Genomic DNA, 16,722 nt, shown 5'->3' with positions numbered 1-16,722 from the left:
ATCAAATCTCGCGATTCCTCCGTTTTCGAGCGGCTGACTAACGCCCACAACTAAGATGGACGAAACTGGATCAAATGCATTGTGCGCATGTCAGAGCAGTAATGGGTGCCACCCAACACATATCACATGATCAAAGTGATCTCAATAAAGCTGCTAGTCCATGGAACCCGATATTATAAATGAATGGGTCCTAGGGCAATGCCGCACGGCCACCCACATGTCAAAGCACGTATGGTAGTCGGGCACAGTGCCCCAAAGATCCAAAATCAAAATAATAAAAATTGTTTTACATGGTTTGTATATGAATGTCACATATTAATTGACAATTCATAATAATGAGATGTCGGCGTGAACAATGGGAAAACAACCCTACATTGCAGGGGGAACCCAACGGCACGCCACTATTCTCTCAAAAAGTAACAACATTGATATCCATAATTGAATATAAGCATTCAATACAAGGAAAAAAGGTGAAGAACAACCATAATAATGCAGGTGCCATGGTCAAACGGATCAAATTTTTCTATATGAACGGTACACGGGGGCATCCAGAACAATGTACAACAAATTCCGCACAAATAATAAAGCACTGAACCAGGCATATATTGGTTGAATAAAGTAAATAGATATTGGGGAGCCAACTGGAACCAGGATGAACGTCACATCATGCAGTGTCTCCGCCAAGGCAGTGAGATCAAAATGAATCTAAAAACAAAAAGAGAAAATTTTAGTAATTCTCATAAAAAAATTATACTTGATTCAAGATAATCATTCAAATGCAGAAACACACATGCATTTGACCCACAGAAAGGAATACGGATCCTGCAGAGTAGAGAAGGCATAAGATATGGGCAGTGCCAGGGCCAAACTACACTAATCCACCCTAAAGTCCACGTTTAACCCATTAGGTTTTAACGTCTTTAGCGTATATATCCAGTATAACTCGCGTTTTTTGAGGATAGCCTGTCTATCTCCACCACGCCTCCCCAATTCTACCTGTTCCAAAACACGAAATCTCAAATCACTCTGTGTGTGCCCTGCCTCTTTAAAATGTTTGGACACTGGTAAATCCATCTTCTCTTTCCTGATGGAGTAGCGATGTTGATTCAATCGTGTCTTTACATCCCACGTGGTCTCACCAACATACCACTTCCCACACGGGCAGGCAAGTTGGTAGACCACGTAGGATGAGTCACAGGTCAAGAATTGAGTGATTTTCATCATCCCACCAGTGGCCGGATTTAAAAATGTATCTCCTTTGATCATAAGTTTGCAATTTATACAATGATAGCAAGGGTAGCAGCCAGTACGAGTAGAACCACACATTGTCCTCACATTGATCCTGGCACTGCCCACATCCGCCTTCACCAGTCTATCACCCACATTCCGTCCTCTCCGATAGGAGAAAAGAGGGGGTGATTTAAATTCCGCAATTTCGGGAAAACTATTCCCTATCAGTCTCCAATGTCTCCGAATGACACCCGCAATTTGCGGGCTGTCAGTCGAGAAATGGGAGATGAAGGGAATGCGAGGACTTTGAGCCTCTTTCTGAACGGTAATATCAGTGGGTTGATTCCCCAATCTATCAATGGTGTTTCTGATCAGCTTTTTCGGATATCCACGTATGGCAAATTTCTGACTCATTTCTTGGAATCTAGTATGTCTCACTTGTCTGTCCTTGACTATGCGATGTACTCGCAAGAACTGGCTGTAGGGTAGAGATCGGATCATGGAACGAGGATGGTGGCTGTCATATCGTAACAGAGTGTTCTTGTCAGTAGGCTTAACAAATAAATCAGTGCTCAAACCTCGTCCCATGATCCGGACCTCTGTGTCCAGGAACTGTAGTTTATCCATGGACTGCACCATAGTGAATTTCACAGTGGGGTCGATTTCGTTGAGAAAAGCGTGGAACGCAAGGAGGTCCAACGTGTCGCCCGTCCACACCAAGAAGATATCGTCGATATAGCGCCACCACCCCAGAACATGTCTGAAGTGGTGGCTGCCATAGATCGACGACTCCTCGAGGTGGGCCATGTAGATGTTTGCATAAGTGGGCGCCACGTTGGACCCCATCGCGGTTCCACGCAACTGAACAAAGAAATCGTCCTGAAAAAGAAAATAATTTTTCGTGAGAACAAATCTTAATAATGAAAGTAAAAATTTTTGACAAATTTCAGAATAATCAGAACTTCTAAGACACGTCTCAACGGCCTGCAGGCCGAGCTCATGGTCAATCGACGTGTATAAACTACACACGTCGAATGACACAAGAGCCGAGCCTGCAGGGACCTCAAGATCATTTATTTTGGACAAAAAATCACCCGTATCTCTGATGAATGATCTGGTGGAGATAGCAAAACGGCGCAACATTTTATCAAGAAAAATCGCTACGTTGTAAAAAAGGGATTCCCTCCCAGATACAATTGGGCGGCCAGGCGGGGGCGAAACCCCCTTGTGTACTTTTGGCAGGGTGTATAACAGAGGTGTACAGGGCTTGTCCCGATACAAGTAGCTGAACAACTTGTCATCAATAATTTCCGCCTCACGGGCTTGATTTAGAATATCTCTTAGCTCCCTTAGTAAGCCAAATTTCGGATCCTGTGCGACCCGTTTATACACCTGCGGATCGTTAAGTTGGCCATGAATCTCCCGAATGTACTCACTGGTGTCCATTACCACAACCCCACCACCTTTGTCCGCGGACTTGATGGTGAGGCTGTGGTCGGAGGCCAGAGAGCACATTGCAGTCATCTCGTCAGAGGTGATATTAGCAAATCTAAGATCACGGTGTTCAGAGACACTTTTCAATTCATTTAGGTCCCTGCGTATGGCTAGAAAAAAGGCATCAACAGCTGGATGATCAATCACAGGGTTAAAATTACTTTTAACATATAGACCTGTATTGTGCAAAGACAATTCTGTTAATCTATTAACTTCACCTCTCACAGTTTGGTTTTGTGTGGCAAACCAAATCTTGAGTTTGATACTACGTAAAAATCTATGTAAGTCCAACTCTTGCGCACCACATTTTGAGAAACTAAGAGCTGAACTGCAAGATAAAAAACGCCAAAAATGGTCACGCGATATGGAGGACTATACACGTGGATTCATATATATATGGCAACGTGATCCCAAGAATCCTAGAGGAGGAGATAGGAGGCAGATTCATCCCTCTGACAAAAGACATACACGATCTCAATCTCAAAATAAGAGTCAGGAACGTGTAGAGGCCAACCAGCAAGCAACTTGTCCGAAATCTTTTTTAGGACTGGGTACGGATCCTATAGAACCAGGAGGGGCGGCAAACGCCACCGGAGATGGCGAGGACAGAAACAAAAATCTCAGACCTCAGCGCCAGAAAGTAGTGAACAAAAAGAGGACACAGTGGTAAATATCTCTTCTACGGTTCTAGATGATGCACAACTATCAGTCTTGAACAAGGGCCTGTCTTTTTGCCCTGTGTCCAGGACTGATTGGTTTAACATTGAGTTGGACTTACATAGATTTTTACGTAGTATCAAACTCAAGATTTGGTTTGCCACACAAAACCAAACTGTGAGAGGTGAAGTTAATAGATTAACAGAATTGTCTTTGCACAATACAGGTCTATATGTTAAAAGTAATTTTAACCCTGTGATTGATCATCCAGCTGTTGATGCCTTTTTTCTAGCCATACGCAGGGACCTAAATGAATTGAAAAGTGTCTCTGAACACCGTGATCTTAGATTTGCTAATATCACCTCTGACGAGATGACTGCAATGTGCTCTCTGGCCTCCGACCACAGCCTCACCATCAAGTCCGCGGACAAAGGTGGTGGGGTTGTGGTAATGGACACCAGTGAGTACATTCGGGAGATTCATGGCCAACTTAACGATCCGCAGGTGTATAAACGGGTCGCACAGGATCCGAAATTTGGCTTACTAAGGGAGCTAAGAGATATTCTAAATCAAGCCCGTGAGGCGGAAATTATTGATGACAAGTTGTTCAGCTACTTGTATCGGGACAAGCCCTGTACACCTCTGTTATACACCCTGCCAAAAGTACACAAGGGGGTTTCGCCCCCGCCTGGCCGCCCAATTGTATCTGGGAGGGAATCCCTTTTTTACAACGTAGCGATTTTTCTTGATAAAATGTTGCGCCGTTTTGCTATCTCCACCAGATCATTCATCAGAGATACGGGTGATTTTTTGTCCAAAATAAATGATCTTGAGGTCCCTGCAGGCTCGGCTCTTGTGTCATTCGACGTGTGTAGTTTATACACGTCGATTGACCATGAGCTCGGCCTGCAGGCCGTTGAGACGTGTCTTAGAAGTTCTGATTATTCTGAAATTTGTCAAAAATTTTTACTTTCATTATTAAGATTTGTTCTCACGAAAAATTATTTTCTTTTTCAGGACGATTTCTTTGTTCAGTTGCGTGGAACCGCGATGGGGTCCAACGTGGCGCCCACTTATGCAAACATCTACATGGCCCACCTCGAGGAGTCGTCGATCTATGGCAGCCACCACTTCAGACATGTTCTGGGGTGGTGGCGCTATATCGACGATATCTTCTTGGTGTGGACGGGCGACACGTTGGACCTCCTTGCGTTCCACGCTTTTCTCAACGAAATCGACCCCACTGTGAAATTCACTATGGTGCAGTCCATGGATAAACTACAGTTCCTGGACACAGAGGTCCGGATCATGGGACGAGGTTTGAGCACTGATTTATTTGTTAAGCCTACTGACAAGAACACTCTGTTACGATATGACAGCCACCATCCTCGTTCCATGATCCGATCTCTACCCTACAGCCAGTTCTTGCGAGTACATCGCATAGTCAAGGACAGACAAGTGAGACATACTAGATTCCAAGAAATGAGTCAGAAATTTGCCATACGTGGATATCCGAAAAAGCTGATCAGAAACACCATTGATAGATTGGGGAATCAACCCACTGATACTACCGTTCAGAAAGAGGCTCAAAGTCCTCGCATTCCCTTCATCTCCCATTTCTCGACTGACAGCCCGCAAATTGCGGGTGTCATTCGGAGACATTGGAGACTGATAGGGAATAGTTTTCCCGAAATTGCGGAATTTAAATCACCCCCTCTTTTCTCCTATCGGAGAGGACGGAATGTGGGTGATAGACTGGTGAAGGCGGATGTGGGCAGTGCCAGGATCAATGTGAGGACAATGTGTGGTTCTACTCGTACTGGCTGCTACCCTTGCTATCATTGTATAAATTGCAAACTTATGATCAAAGGAGATACATTTTTAAATCCGGCCACTGGTGGGATGATGAAAATCACTCAATTCTTGACCTGTGACTCATCCTACGTGGTCTACCAACTTGCCTGCCCGTGTGGGAAGTGGTATGTTGGTGAGACCACGTGGGATGTAAAGACACGATTGAATCAACATCGCTACTCCATCAGGAAAGAGAAGATGGATTTACCAGTGTCCAAACATTTTAAAGAGGCAGGGCACACACAGAGTGATTTGAGATTTCGTGTTTTGGAACAGGTAGAATTGGGGAGGCGTGGTGGAGATAGACAGGCTATCCTCAAAAAACGCGAGTTATACTGGATATATACGCTAAAGACGTTAAAACCTAATGGGTTAAACGTGGACTTTAGGGTGGATTAGTGTAGTTTGGCCCTGGCACTGCCCATATCTTATGCCTTCTCTACTCTGCAGGATCCGTATTCCTTTCTGTGGGTCAAATGCATGTGTGTTTCTGCATTTGAATGATTATCTTGAATCAAGTATAATTTTTTTATGAGAATTACTAAAATTTTCTCTTTTTGTTTTTAGATTCATTTTGATCTCACTGCCTTGGCGGAGACACTGCATGATGTGACGTTCATCCTGGTTCCAGTTGGCTCCCCAATATCTATTTACTTTATTCAACCAATATATGCCTGGTTCAGTGCTTTATTATTTGTGCGGAATTTGTTGTACATTGTTCTGGATGCCCCCGTGTACCGTTCATATAGAAAAATTTGATCCGTTTGACCATGGCACCTGCATTATTATGGTTGTTCTTCACCTTTTTTCCTTGTATTGAATGCTTATATTCAATTATGGATATCAATGTTGTTACTTTTTGAGAGAATAGTGGCGTGCCGTTGGGTTCCCCCTGCAATGTAGGGTTGTTTTCCCATTGTTCACGCCGACATCTCATTATTATGAATTGTCAATTAATATGTGACATTCATATACAAACCATGTAAAACAATTTTTATTATTTTGATTTTGGATCTTTGGGGCACTGTGCCCGACTACCATACGTGCTTTGACATGTGGGTGGCCGTGCGGCATTGCCCTAGGACCCATTCATTTATAATATCGGGTTCCATGGACTAGCAGCTTTATTGAGATCACTTTGATCATGTGATATGTGTTGGGTGGCACCCATTACTGCTCTGACATGCGCACAATGCATTTGATCCAGTTTCGTCCATCTTAGTTGTGGGCGTTAGTCAGCCGCTCGAAAACGGAGGAATCGCGAGATTTGATATATTCGCGCATGCGCGAATTACGTGTATTTTCGCGCATGCGCTAATTATGAGATTTTCGCGCATGCGCTAATTACGTATAGTATTTTCGCGCATGCGCAAATCATGCATGGGGACGCCAATGGAGCATGTTTAACGCCAACCATGCAGCTGCCCACCTGACAGTGAGTTTTTAATTCACCTTATTAGGGTAATCACTGACACTTATTATGGTATATTCCATATAAATCACGATATGTGGAACTAATGTAGTTTTAATTTGATGTATTATTTTGGCCAAATGAGGCCAATTTGTCATATGTATTTTTCATGATCACATGTATTGTTCGTTCACTGTATATTCACTGTATTATGTTCAAATGATGTTAATCTATTTTTGATTGATGCCCTTATTTAAAGTGTGTCTGTAACACATGTGCACTGTGCTTGATAAAGACAGCAACAAGCTGTTGAAACGTCGCCTGATTTTGGGTCCAATAAACCATCTACTTTTGAATTGATTTGGAGTGCTGCTGGCTATTTTTCACTTCTAGTACATTGGACCAAGGTGCTGGTCCACACTGGCCGGACGTGCACCCCCTGCTTATACAGTGTGCTGCTTCCTCACTTTCTTCAAATTATATATATATATATATATATACACTGCCTTATTATTTCTGATAATTCTTATTCGCGTACAACTTATTGAGTGAAATGGGATCAGAAGGAAGCCTCTGTCTCCAGCTGTCTGTAGGCGTGATCCGGCTCCTGACAGCTTTTCCCGGGCTGTGAGAGGTTGGCGCCAATCTGCAGGTCATAGCAGGGTTGAGCGAAGTGCGCATCAGGCCGGCGCATGCGCACTTCGCTCAACGAAGCCTCTGCCAGGAGTCCGCACGGGCCCATCAGGCTGGGCCATGTGTGCGGGATCTGGCAGAGGGACGGGAGGATTGCGGAGGCGGCGTTGAGCTGAAGAAGGCGGCGCTGAAGACAGGGAGGGCGGCGCTGGGCACCGGATGGCAAGGGGTGCGGCCGGGCATCCTGTATTATCGGACGTCCCCTTGGGCACCTTAAGTAAGTGATTGACAGGTTATTAGGATTTGGGCTAATAGAGCCACAGGGAGGTTTAATAAGGCCAGCTTAGGATTCTTCTTATTAGTACGGACATGAGCATATGTTTAGGTTATAGGGGTAAAATCTCATGACAGAATCCCTTTAATCCCAACAATACTCTCTGTTGAGTCCAGACGGTTGTAATGTGTTCAAGCAGCAGATCCACGCCATCTCTCTCTCCTCAAGCAGCATTTCACGGTTGCCCCCTCTTCGCAGAGGAGGGACCCAATAAATAACCTGAAAACGCAATTGACTAACACAGTGTTTGTATGTAGTAAAGTGTTCCACTAAAGGGGCATCCATCTTTTTAGTACATATGTTAGATTTGTGTTGGCAAATCCGTTCTTAAATTTTTTGGATAGTTTCGCCGACATACCCCAAACCGCACGTGCATTTTATGAGGTATATAACTCGTGAGGCAAGAGAAATATCCACAAATGTTAAATATTTTACCTGTAGAGGGATGGGAGAAGGTAGAGCCCTTTGTGACATTACCACATTGGGCACATGTCAAGCATGGGTATGTGCCCTTAATGGGAGTACCCGCAATGGTGGTTTGTATACTGTTCACTCTATTAGAGCCAAGGTCAACTCTCACCAGAATGTCTCTAATATTCCTCGCCCTTTTATAGGACATCAGAGGTTTTTTGGCATACGGTAGATGTTAGGAAAATTCCTTATCAGGATATGCCAATGTTTGTTGATGATTCTCTTGATGTCATTGCTCAAATGAGATAATGTTGTTACACATGGTATACCTTTGTTCTGAGAATCAGGGGTAGGTGGCCTAAAGGACAACAAATTGGTTCTAGGGAGGTCCCATACTTCATGTATACGATTCTGAAGTATGTGCCTGGGGAAGCCTCTCTTGAGGAATTTATTTGACATTTCGGAGACTCTGGAGTCCATAGTGGTAGTGTTGGACACAATACTTTTAACCCTCATAAGTTGTGACCGGGGTAGGGACCGAATCAAACCTGGGGGATGGTAACTGTTAAATCTGAGTAGGCCATTTTTATCCGTAGGTTTTGTGTACAAATCAGTCACTAGGGTACCATCTCTTACCTTAAGATGGACGTCTAGGAAAGGAATCTCTCTTTTGCTGAAGTTAAGGGAGAGAGAGATGGAGTCCACACTTGAATTATTAATCTCATGAAAGTTAATTAAATCTTCTTCTGGTCCCTGCCAAACACAGAAAACATCATCAATATACCTAACCCAACATCGGACATGCTTTTGAAACAAATAATGTGTGTGTATACCACTTTTTCTTCAAAGTGGTTCATATAAAGGACGGCAAAGGTGGGCACAACGTTAAAACCCATCGCTGTCCCAGATACCTGTAGGTAGAAAAAAGAAAATAGTTGTGCTTGAGTACAAAAGACAATAAAAGCAGAATAAAGTGTTGTCCACTGGATGAGAACTCATCTTCTTGGTGTAAAGATTCTTGGACGCATTCAATACCTTCTAGTGCCGGGATATTGGTATATAAACTGGTCACATCCATCGTGACTAGGAGACAATCCTTCCAGTCCAGATGAAAGGTTCTGAATTTGATTTACGAAGTCTGTGGTGTCCTGAATAAAGGATTTACCTTTCTGAGCATATGGTCTTAGTAGTAATCTAACATCTTAGCAGCTGGTTGGAATATGGAATCACAACCGGAAACTATAGGTCTCCCTGGGGGATGTTCCCTATTTTTATGGACTTTACGTAATGTGTATATCACCCGAACACATGGGTGTTTTGGGGTGAGGTAATCGCCTACTTTTTTTTTGATTACACCATCATTGAGAGCTTCATTGATAATTACTAACAGTTCATTGTAAAACTCCTTGGTGGGGTCATAGTCTATGGGTAAATAGGTATTGTGGTCCATCAATTGGCATAGGATCTCTTCCCTGTAGTCAGTTCTGTTCATTACTACTATACCAGAGCCCTTGTCCACTGGCTTTATGACTATACCTCTAGCCTTACTTAAATTTGCGAGAGCACATGATAGTCTATTGGACATATTGTGTCTTACCTTCTTGGTGAGTGTCTTTTTTTCTAAGATCTTGAGGTCATGTTGTACTCGAGAGATGTAAGACTCCACAACGTAATTTTTTTTCAGAGGTGTAAAGTTACTTGGGGGTTTGACGCTTTTGTTGCGATCCTGGAAGGAAGATGGAGTATTGTTGTTCCCGGTGGTCCAGGTGGGTTTTTCAATTTCGATATATGCTCGTAGTCTAATTGATCTGAAGAATCTAGACATTTCCTTGTCTAGTAGATACGGGTTGGTGAAGTTGGTTGGTAGGTGAACAGTCGGTATCAAGAAAAAAATAATAATAAAACAATATTTTGGGGGAAGGTGCCTGAACACTCCCTAATCACTTACAGGGAATGTACATAGAATGGATATACCAGGACATTTTGCACAGGTGCTTGATGGGGACCCAACACCTCTTTGTCTGACTCCAATTGAGTGGGTGCCACAATCTTATCAGCGCCTCTGTAGAAAATAGAATGATTGGATCTTCCGGTTTATCTCCCTGACACCGCAGGGTCTGAATGAATCCCTGGAATATACTAGTTATTAAAGGGGTCCTCTCACTTCAGTAAGTAGCTTTTATCATGTAGAGAAAGTTAATACAAGGCACTTACTAATGCATTGTTATTATCCATATTGCCTCCTTTGCTGGCTGGATTCATTTTTCCATTACGTTATACACTGCTCGTTTCCCTGGTTACAGACCACCCTGCAATCCATCAGAGGTCGTGCTTCCACAATATAGGAAATAGCACTAGCCTATGTGCGCTCCCATGGTCCCGGCCACCAGAGAGGCTGACGCTTTTTCTTATAGTGTGCAAGCACGACCACCACTGATGGATTGCAGCGTGGGCTGTAACCATGGAAATGAGCAGTGTATTGGTTGGGTTATGTGACCTCGCTGACCAACCCTGGCCCTCCTGCACATATTTAAGTGACTCAGCCCTCTTCCCAGATGCCTCAGTTTTAAGGTCCTTGTGTTTGCTAGTTCCTGATACACACGTGTGTTCCTGACTTCTACTTCATTCCTGGACTCCACTAACCGTCTGATCCCTGCCTGCTTGCCTTGACTCTCCTGTTGCCGACCCGGATTGCCTAACCTGTACCTGTGCCGCCTGCCCTGACCTTTTGCCTGTCTGACTACGCCTCTGCCTCATCCTTCCGTCCTGCACTGTTGCTCCTGGTAATGACTCTGCCTGCCTGACTGCACTTGTACTTCTAGTCTGCCTGGACCAGCTGCCTCGTGTGCCTGCCCTCCTCAAGAGGTAGCGACCTGGTGTTCCCCTCGGGAAAGTCTGTCCCCACCATCAGGGGTACTGTAAAGAACGAGGGGTTCACTTAGACAACACCCTTAGAGGTGGTAGGACACGTGGCACAGTGGGTTCACACTCGCTGGTTTGTGACACAACCCCTTTAATCCAATTACTTCACATTAAATCCCAGTGATTGAGATACAATCAAAGAAATTAGGAGTCATTATACAGAAACATTACCCAGACCCAGAAGACGGATGAGAGGAAGTGGGGGGTGTCAGAGCTGGCTGAGACCCTGACCCTGATAAAATAACTGCTTCTACGAAGCTTCTGAAGATCACAGGAGCCTCCTGCCTTTCTGTAAGTGTGATTTATCCCTCTTTATCAGCTTTCTGAGCTCTTTAGAAAAAAAACATAGTGCAAAGTAAGGGAAGTGAGGTCACTGCATACAGTACCTGTAGAAGGGAGACCCCCCCCTGGGGAGACCCCCCCTGCTTCTGAGTGAAATGCATCTAGATGTGCAGCTGAAATGAGATAATATGGCTGAAATAAACTTAAGGTAAGCCAAAACATAACAGTTCCTTCTCAGACTGTACAAAGAAGCACTGCCATTATCCAAACCTTTTTTGAAAACTCAGGTTCACTTTAAACACAGTCCTGAGACCAAATGTGAGTCATTACATTGGAAAACATTCAAATTCTCAAAGGCTGCAGAAAGCATGTCAGATCAAGTGTCTGTGACCTTCCTATCAGTCATCCCATTAATAAAGACATTTACAGTAAAAATAAAAATAAAATAAAAAATAAGATGTGGTAGACTGCGATGTGTGTCCTGTGTAACACTGTATTCACTGTATAGCAGGAGGCCGGCTGACTGATTTATTATGATCATCAGTCTGGTATGTATAAGACACCTGTGGCAATGTGAACATTGAGGTGTGCAGTAAAGTCACAGGGAAGCAGGATAAAAGGGGTGTTGTGTGCACCGGGAGCGTGTCACCAAGGGGCCCTGCCTTGGTGCAGTAAAAGCCCTAGTTCAAGTGTCCACTAAAGTAGTTGGGGGACACCATATAGATAGTGTAGCTGGTTTAGCTATTTCAGGGCGGGCTTTTACTGGGAACTGGCAATGTGTTGGGTGGGAGCCTGTTCCCCATGCTCCAGTCCAGGACTTAGGGCATGCTCATGTCCAGGGATCCTATTTAATCCTGCTACTGGATCTTGGGTGTGGCTCACTCTGGAGTGTTTGGTGAAGCAGAGTCCTGGTGAGGCTCTGTGTGAGTGGTCTCAGTCGTGTGGGCTGAGGGACCACGAGGCTAGGCGCTAGCCTGAACTTTGGGGGAGTGTGTTGCCTGTGGACAGAGGCCTGGAGGCTCTGTGTGGTCCAAGCCAGGAGGGCTGAGAGACCACTATTCCCCAAGAGACACTGGACTGGAGACAGTGGGCGTACTGTGCTCTGTACAGCCAGGAGGCTGTAGGACATTGGCTGAGAAAGCAGCATGTGTTCACAGGTTGTGAACAGGGACTTAGGTGAGTCAGGAATATTATGTTTAGTTAGAGCCTGGACGGGCGAGTGTTTATTATTTTTGTCATTTTGCTTGTGCTGGTGTATCACAATAAATTCACTGTTTGGACCTGAAACCTGGTGTCCTGAAGCCGTATCAGTGTGAATGATCCCCTAAAAGAAAGCTACCCCTCACAACCCCAATAGCTAAGTCACCTCCATTGTACAATATATTGGTAGACTTTTGTCATTCTTAATTTTTTTGACACTTTAGTTAAAGGTAAGATGTAATTTTGCTCACAATCCTCCTTGTTTCCCTCAGGTTCCTTAGGTGCAGGACTCTCTTCTTTTTAGAGCCAATGGTCCATTCCATCGATGACCCACCAAGGATGGAGAAGGACAGAGACCTCATGACTGTAAGGATATTAGACCTCACCCTGGAGATCATCTCCTTGATAACCGGAGAGGTGAGGGTCTCACATGACATCACTCTTATCTCTAGTAATAAAACAGGGAAATGTCTGGAAAGGCGAAGGATTCTTAGAATCTCTGTAGTGATCGGCGTCTCCCCATATACAGGATTACACAGTAGTGAAGAAGTCGTCTGGTGAGTGTGTGACACCCCGTGTGTCAGGAGGATGGAGCAGGACCCAGAGCCCCATCACCGAGCCTCCACCTCATTCCCTGATACATGAGCAGAAGATCCTAGAACTTACCACCAGGATCACTGAGCTGCTAAGTGGAGAGGTGAGCGCTGCTGGGAATGCTGGGACATTATACAATAACGCCAATGGAGGGGTCTGGTAATGACTGTGTCCTTGTGTTGTCAGGTTCCTATAAGGTGTCAGGATGTCGCTGTTTATTTCTCCATGGAGGAGTGGGAGTATTTAAAAGAACACAAGGATCTGTACAAGGACAGAAAACACATGGCTGCAAGGATATTAGACCTCACCCTGGAGATCATCTCCTTGATAACTGGAGAGGTGAGAGTCTCACATGACGTCACTCTTATCTCTAGTAATAAACCAGGGAAATGTCTGGAAAGGGGAAGGATTCTTAGAATCTCTGTGGTGATCGGCGTCTCCCCATACACAGGATTACACAGTAGTGAAGAAGTCGTCTGGTGAGTGTGTGACACCCCGTGTGTCAGAAGGATGGAGCAGGACCCAGAGCCCCATCACCGAGCCTCCACCTCATTCCCTGATACATGAGCAGAAGATCCTAGAACTTACCACCAGGATCACTGAGCTGCTGAGCGGAGAGGTGAGCGCTGCTGGGAATGCTGGGACATTATACAATAACGCCAAGGGAGGGGTCTGGTAATGACTGTGTCCTTGTGTTGTCAGGTTCCTATAAGGTGTCGGGATGTCGCTGTCTATTTCTCCATGGAGGAGTGGGAGTATTTTGAAGAACACAAGGATCTGTACAAGGACGCCATGATGGAGAATCACCAGTCCCTCACATCACCGGGTAAGAGGAGACCTTCCATGACTGTAGAGGAGAGAACAGTTTTGAATCAGAGTGCGGATGTAGATGTGCTGTGCCACAGATTTGGCTGGGGCTACTGCTAACTGATCAGATAGATTACCCTCCCCCCTTACCTCCCCCAGTCCTTACCCTTAAATCCATAAGGACATCACTGCAGGGGAACCACCAGGCCACTACCTTTGGCAGCAGTCTCTGTTCAGTGGCTGCTGTCCCACTGGAATAAAGAGATACCAATGAAAAGCACCAAGGGATCAGTCAGAACTGTAGCCACAAGACAAGCAAAGACAGGGAGCGTTTGCGCAAAGCAATAAACAGTGCAAAGATCAGAGTAGGCAGCACAGGATCAGTACTGGAAACAGGCAGAGGTCAGGTCAGGCAGCAATAAGTTAAATCCAGTAAACAGGCAGAGGTGAGGCCGCTTTCAGACGAGCAAGTGTCACGCTCCGGACTCGCAGCGCAGCACCCGTCCTGACCTCCCAGCACTGCCGGGGTCGCATTATACTGATTTATGATGCTATGTAACCCTTACAGTTCTGGAGCATATTGGATAACGCTGACAGCATTATATGAGTGTTATCCAATACATTCCAGACATCTAAGGGTTACATAGCATCATAAATCAATATAATGCTCTTACTCAGGCACCATTCCACAGGGGAGGGTGCCTTAAATATCCCAGGGAGGCTAGACATAGAATGGACAGATAAGGGCCACACATGCTGGCCCTTTAAGAACCAGAAGAAGCACATGCCCTACAGGCGGACAAAGCCACTGCAGGCCAAGAGCTGGCCACAGATCAGCACGCTGTGGACAGAACAATGAAATGCCAACAGGCATGGACCACCGGAGCAGGGAGTTGGGTAAGAGCTCCAACGGCCTTCAAGGAACAAGGAGATGTCAGCAGCCACGGACCGGCCGGCATCACAGATTCACTCATCATTGGATATAGACAATGTATTCAGTCACTGTGTGTATTTCCTACAGATGGATCCAGTCAGAGAAATCCACCAGAGAGATGTCCCAGTCCTCAGTATTCCCAGGACTGTCCAGAGGAGAAACCGAATATCCCACTGGATCATCAGGTAGGTGAAGCTGAGGTTTCTACAAATCCTGTATAGACTGATGTAATGGAGCTTTCTACTGACCTCCCCCAGCAGCAGTGGAGTATACTGTACTCTCCATCTACTGACCTCCCCCAGCAGCAGTGGAGTATACTGTAGGCTCCATCTACTGACCTCCCCCAGCAGCAGTGGAGTATACTGTACTCTCCATCTACTGACCTCCCCCAGCAGCAGTGGAGTATACTGTACTCTCCATCTACTGACCTCCCCCAGCAGCAGTGGAGTATACTGTACTCTCCATCTACTGACCTCCCCCAGCAGCAGTGGAGTATACTGTACTCTCCGTCTACTGACCTCCCCCAGCAGCAGTGGAGTATACTGTACGCTCCATCTACTGACCTCCCCCAGCAGCAGTGGAGTATACTGTACTCTCCATCTACTGACCTCCCCCAGCAGCAGTGGAGTATACTGTACTCTCCATCTACTGACCTCCCCCAGCAGCAGTGGAGTATACTGTACTCTCCGTCTACTGACCTCCCCCAGCAGCAGTGGAGTATACTGTACTCTCCGTCTACTGACCTCCCCCAGCAGCAGTGGAGTATACTGTACTCTCCGTCTACTGACCTCCCCCAGCAGCAGTGGAGTATACTGTACGCTCCATCTACTGACCTCCCCCAGCAGCAGTGGAGTATACTGTACTCTCCATCTACTGACCTCCCCCAGCAGCAGTGGAGTATACTGTACTCTCCATCTACTGACCTCCCCCAGCAGCAGTGGAGTATACTGTACGCTCCATCTACTGACCTCCCCAGCAGCAGTGGAGTATACTGTACTCTCCATCTACTGACCTCCCCCAGCAGCAGTGGAGTATACTGTACTCTCCATCTACTGACCTCCCCCAGCAGCAGTGGAGTATACTGTACTCTCCATCTACTGACCTCCCCCAGCAGCAGTGGAGTATACTGTACGCTCCGTCTACTGACCTCCCCCAGCAGCAGTGGAGTATACTGTACTCTCCATCTACTGACCTCCCCCAGCAGCAGTGGAGTATACTGTACTCTCCATCTACTGACCTCCCCCAGCAGCAGTGGAGTATACTGTACTCTCCAGCTACGGACCTCCCCCAGCAGCAGTGGAGTATACTGTACTCTCCATCTACTGACCTCCCCCAGCAGCAGTGGAGTATACTGTACTCTCCAGTCTACTGACCTCCCCCAGCAGCAGTGGAGTATACTGTACTCTCCATCTACTGACCTCCCCCAGCAGCAGTGGAGTATACTGTACTCTCCATCTACTGACCTCCCCCAGCAGCAGTGGAGTATACTGTACTCTGCATCTACTGACCTCCCCCAGCAGCAGTGGAGTATACTGTACTCTCCAGTCTACTGACCTCCCCCAGCAGCAGTGGAGTATACTGTACTCTCCATCTACTGACCTCCCCCAGCAGCAGTGGAGTATACTGTACTCTCCAGTCTACTGACCTCCCCCAGCAGCAGTGGAGTATACTGTACTCTCCGTCTACTGACCTCCCCCAGCAGCAGTGGAGTATACTGTACTCTCCATCTACTGACCTCACCCCAGCAGCAGTGGAGTATACTGTACTCTCCGTCTACTGACCTCCCCCAGCAGCAGTGGAGTATACTGTACTCTCCATCTACTGACCTCCCCCAGCAGCAGTGGAGTATACTGTACTCTCCATCTACTGACCTCCCCCAGCAGCAGTGGAGTATACTGTACTCTCCGTCTACTGACCTCCCCCAGCAGCAGTGGAGTATACTGTACTCTCCATCTACTG

The 16,722-nt window shown here is 46.0% G+C and overlaps 2 protein-coding genes across 2 annotated transcripts in view; both read left to right on the top strand.

The window, feature by feature from the left end:
* LOC122934737 (oocyte zinc finger protein XlCOF22-like) overlaps positions 1-16,722 on the top strand; it is a 676,648-nt gene that overhangs the window by 384,243 nt on the left and 275,683 nt on the right. The window lies entirely within an intron of this gene.
* LOC122934757 (oocyte zinc finger protein XlCOF22-like) overlaps positions 13,605-16,722 on the top strand; it is a 29,338-nt gene continuing 26,220 nt past the window's right edge. The window contains exons 1-3 of the mRNA XM_044290447.1: positions 13,605-13,641; positions 13,725-13,848; positions 14,851-14,948. Of these exons, the coding sequence (XP_044146382.1) occupies positions 13,764-13,848; positions 14,851-14,948 (183 nt within the window). The 5' untranslated portion in view covers positions 13,605-13,641; positions 13,725-13,763. The remainder of the gene's footprint in view (positions 13,642-13,724; positions 13,849-14,850; positions 14,949-16,722) is intronic.

The sequence above is a fragment of the Bufo gargarizans genome, chromosome 4 (genome assembly GCF_014858855.1).
Source record: "Bufo gargarizans isolate SCDJY-AF-19 chromosome 4, ASM1485885v1, whole genome shotgun sequence".
NCBI lineage: Eukaryota > Metazoa > Chordata > Amphibia > Anura > Bufonidae > Bufo > Bufo gargarizans.
The sequence above is the reverse complement of the archived record's forward strand: the minus strand, read 5'-3'. Positions and strand labels throughout refer to the sequence as shown.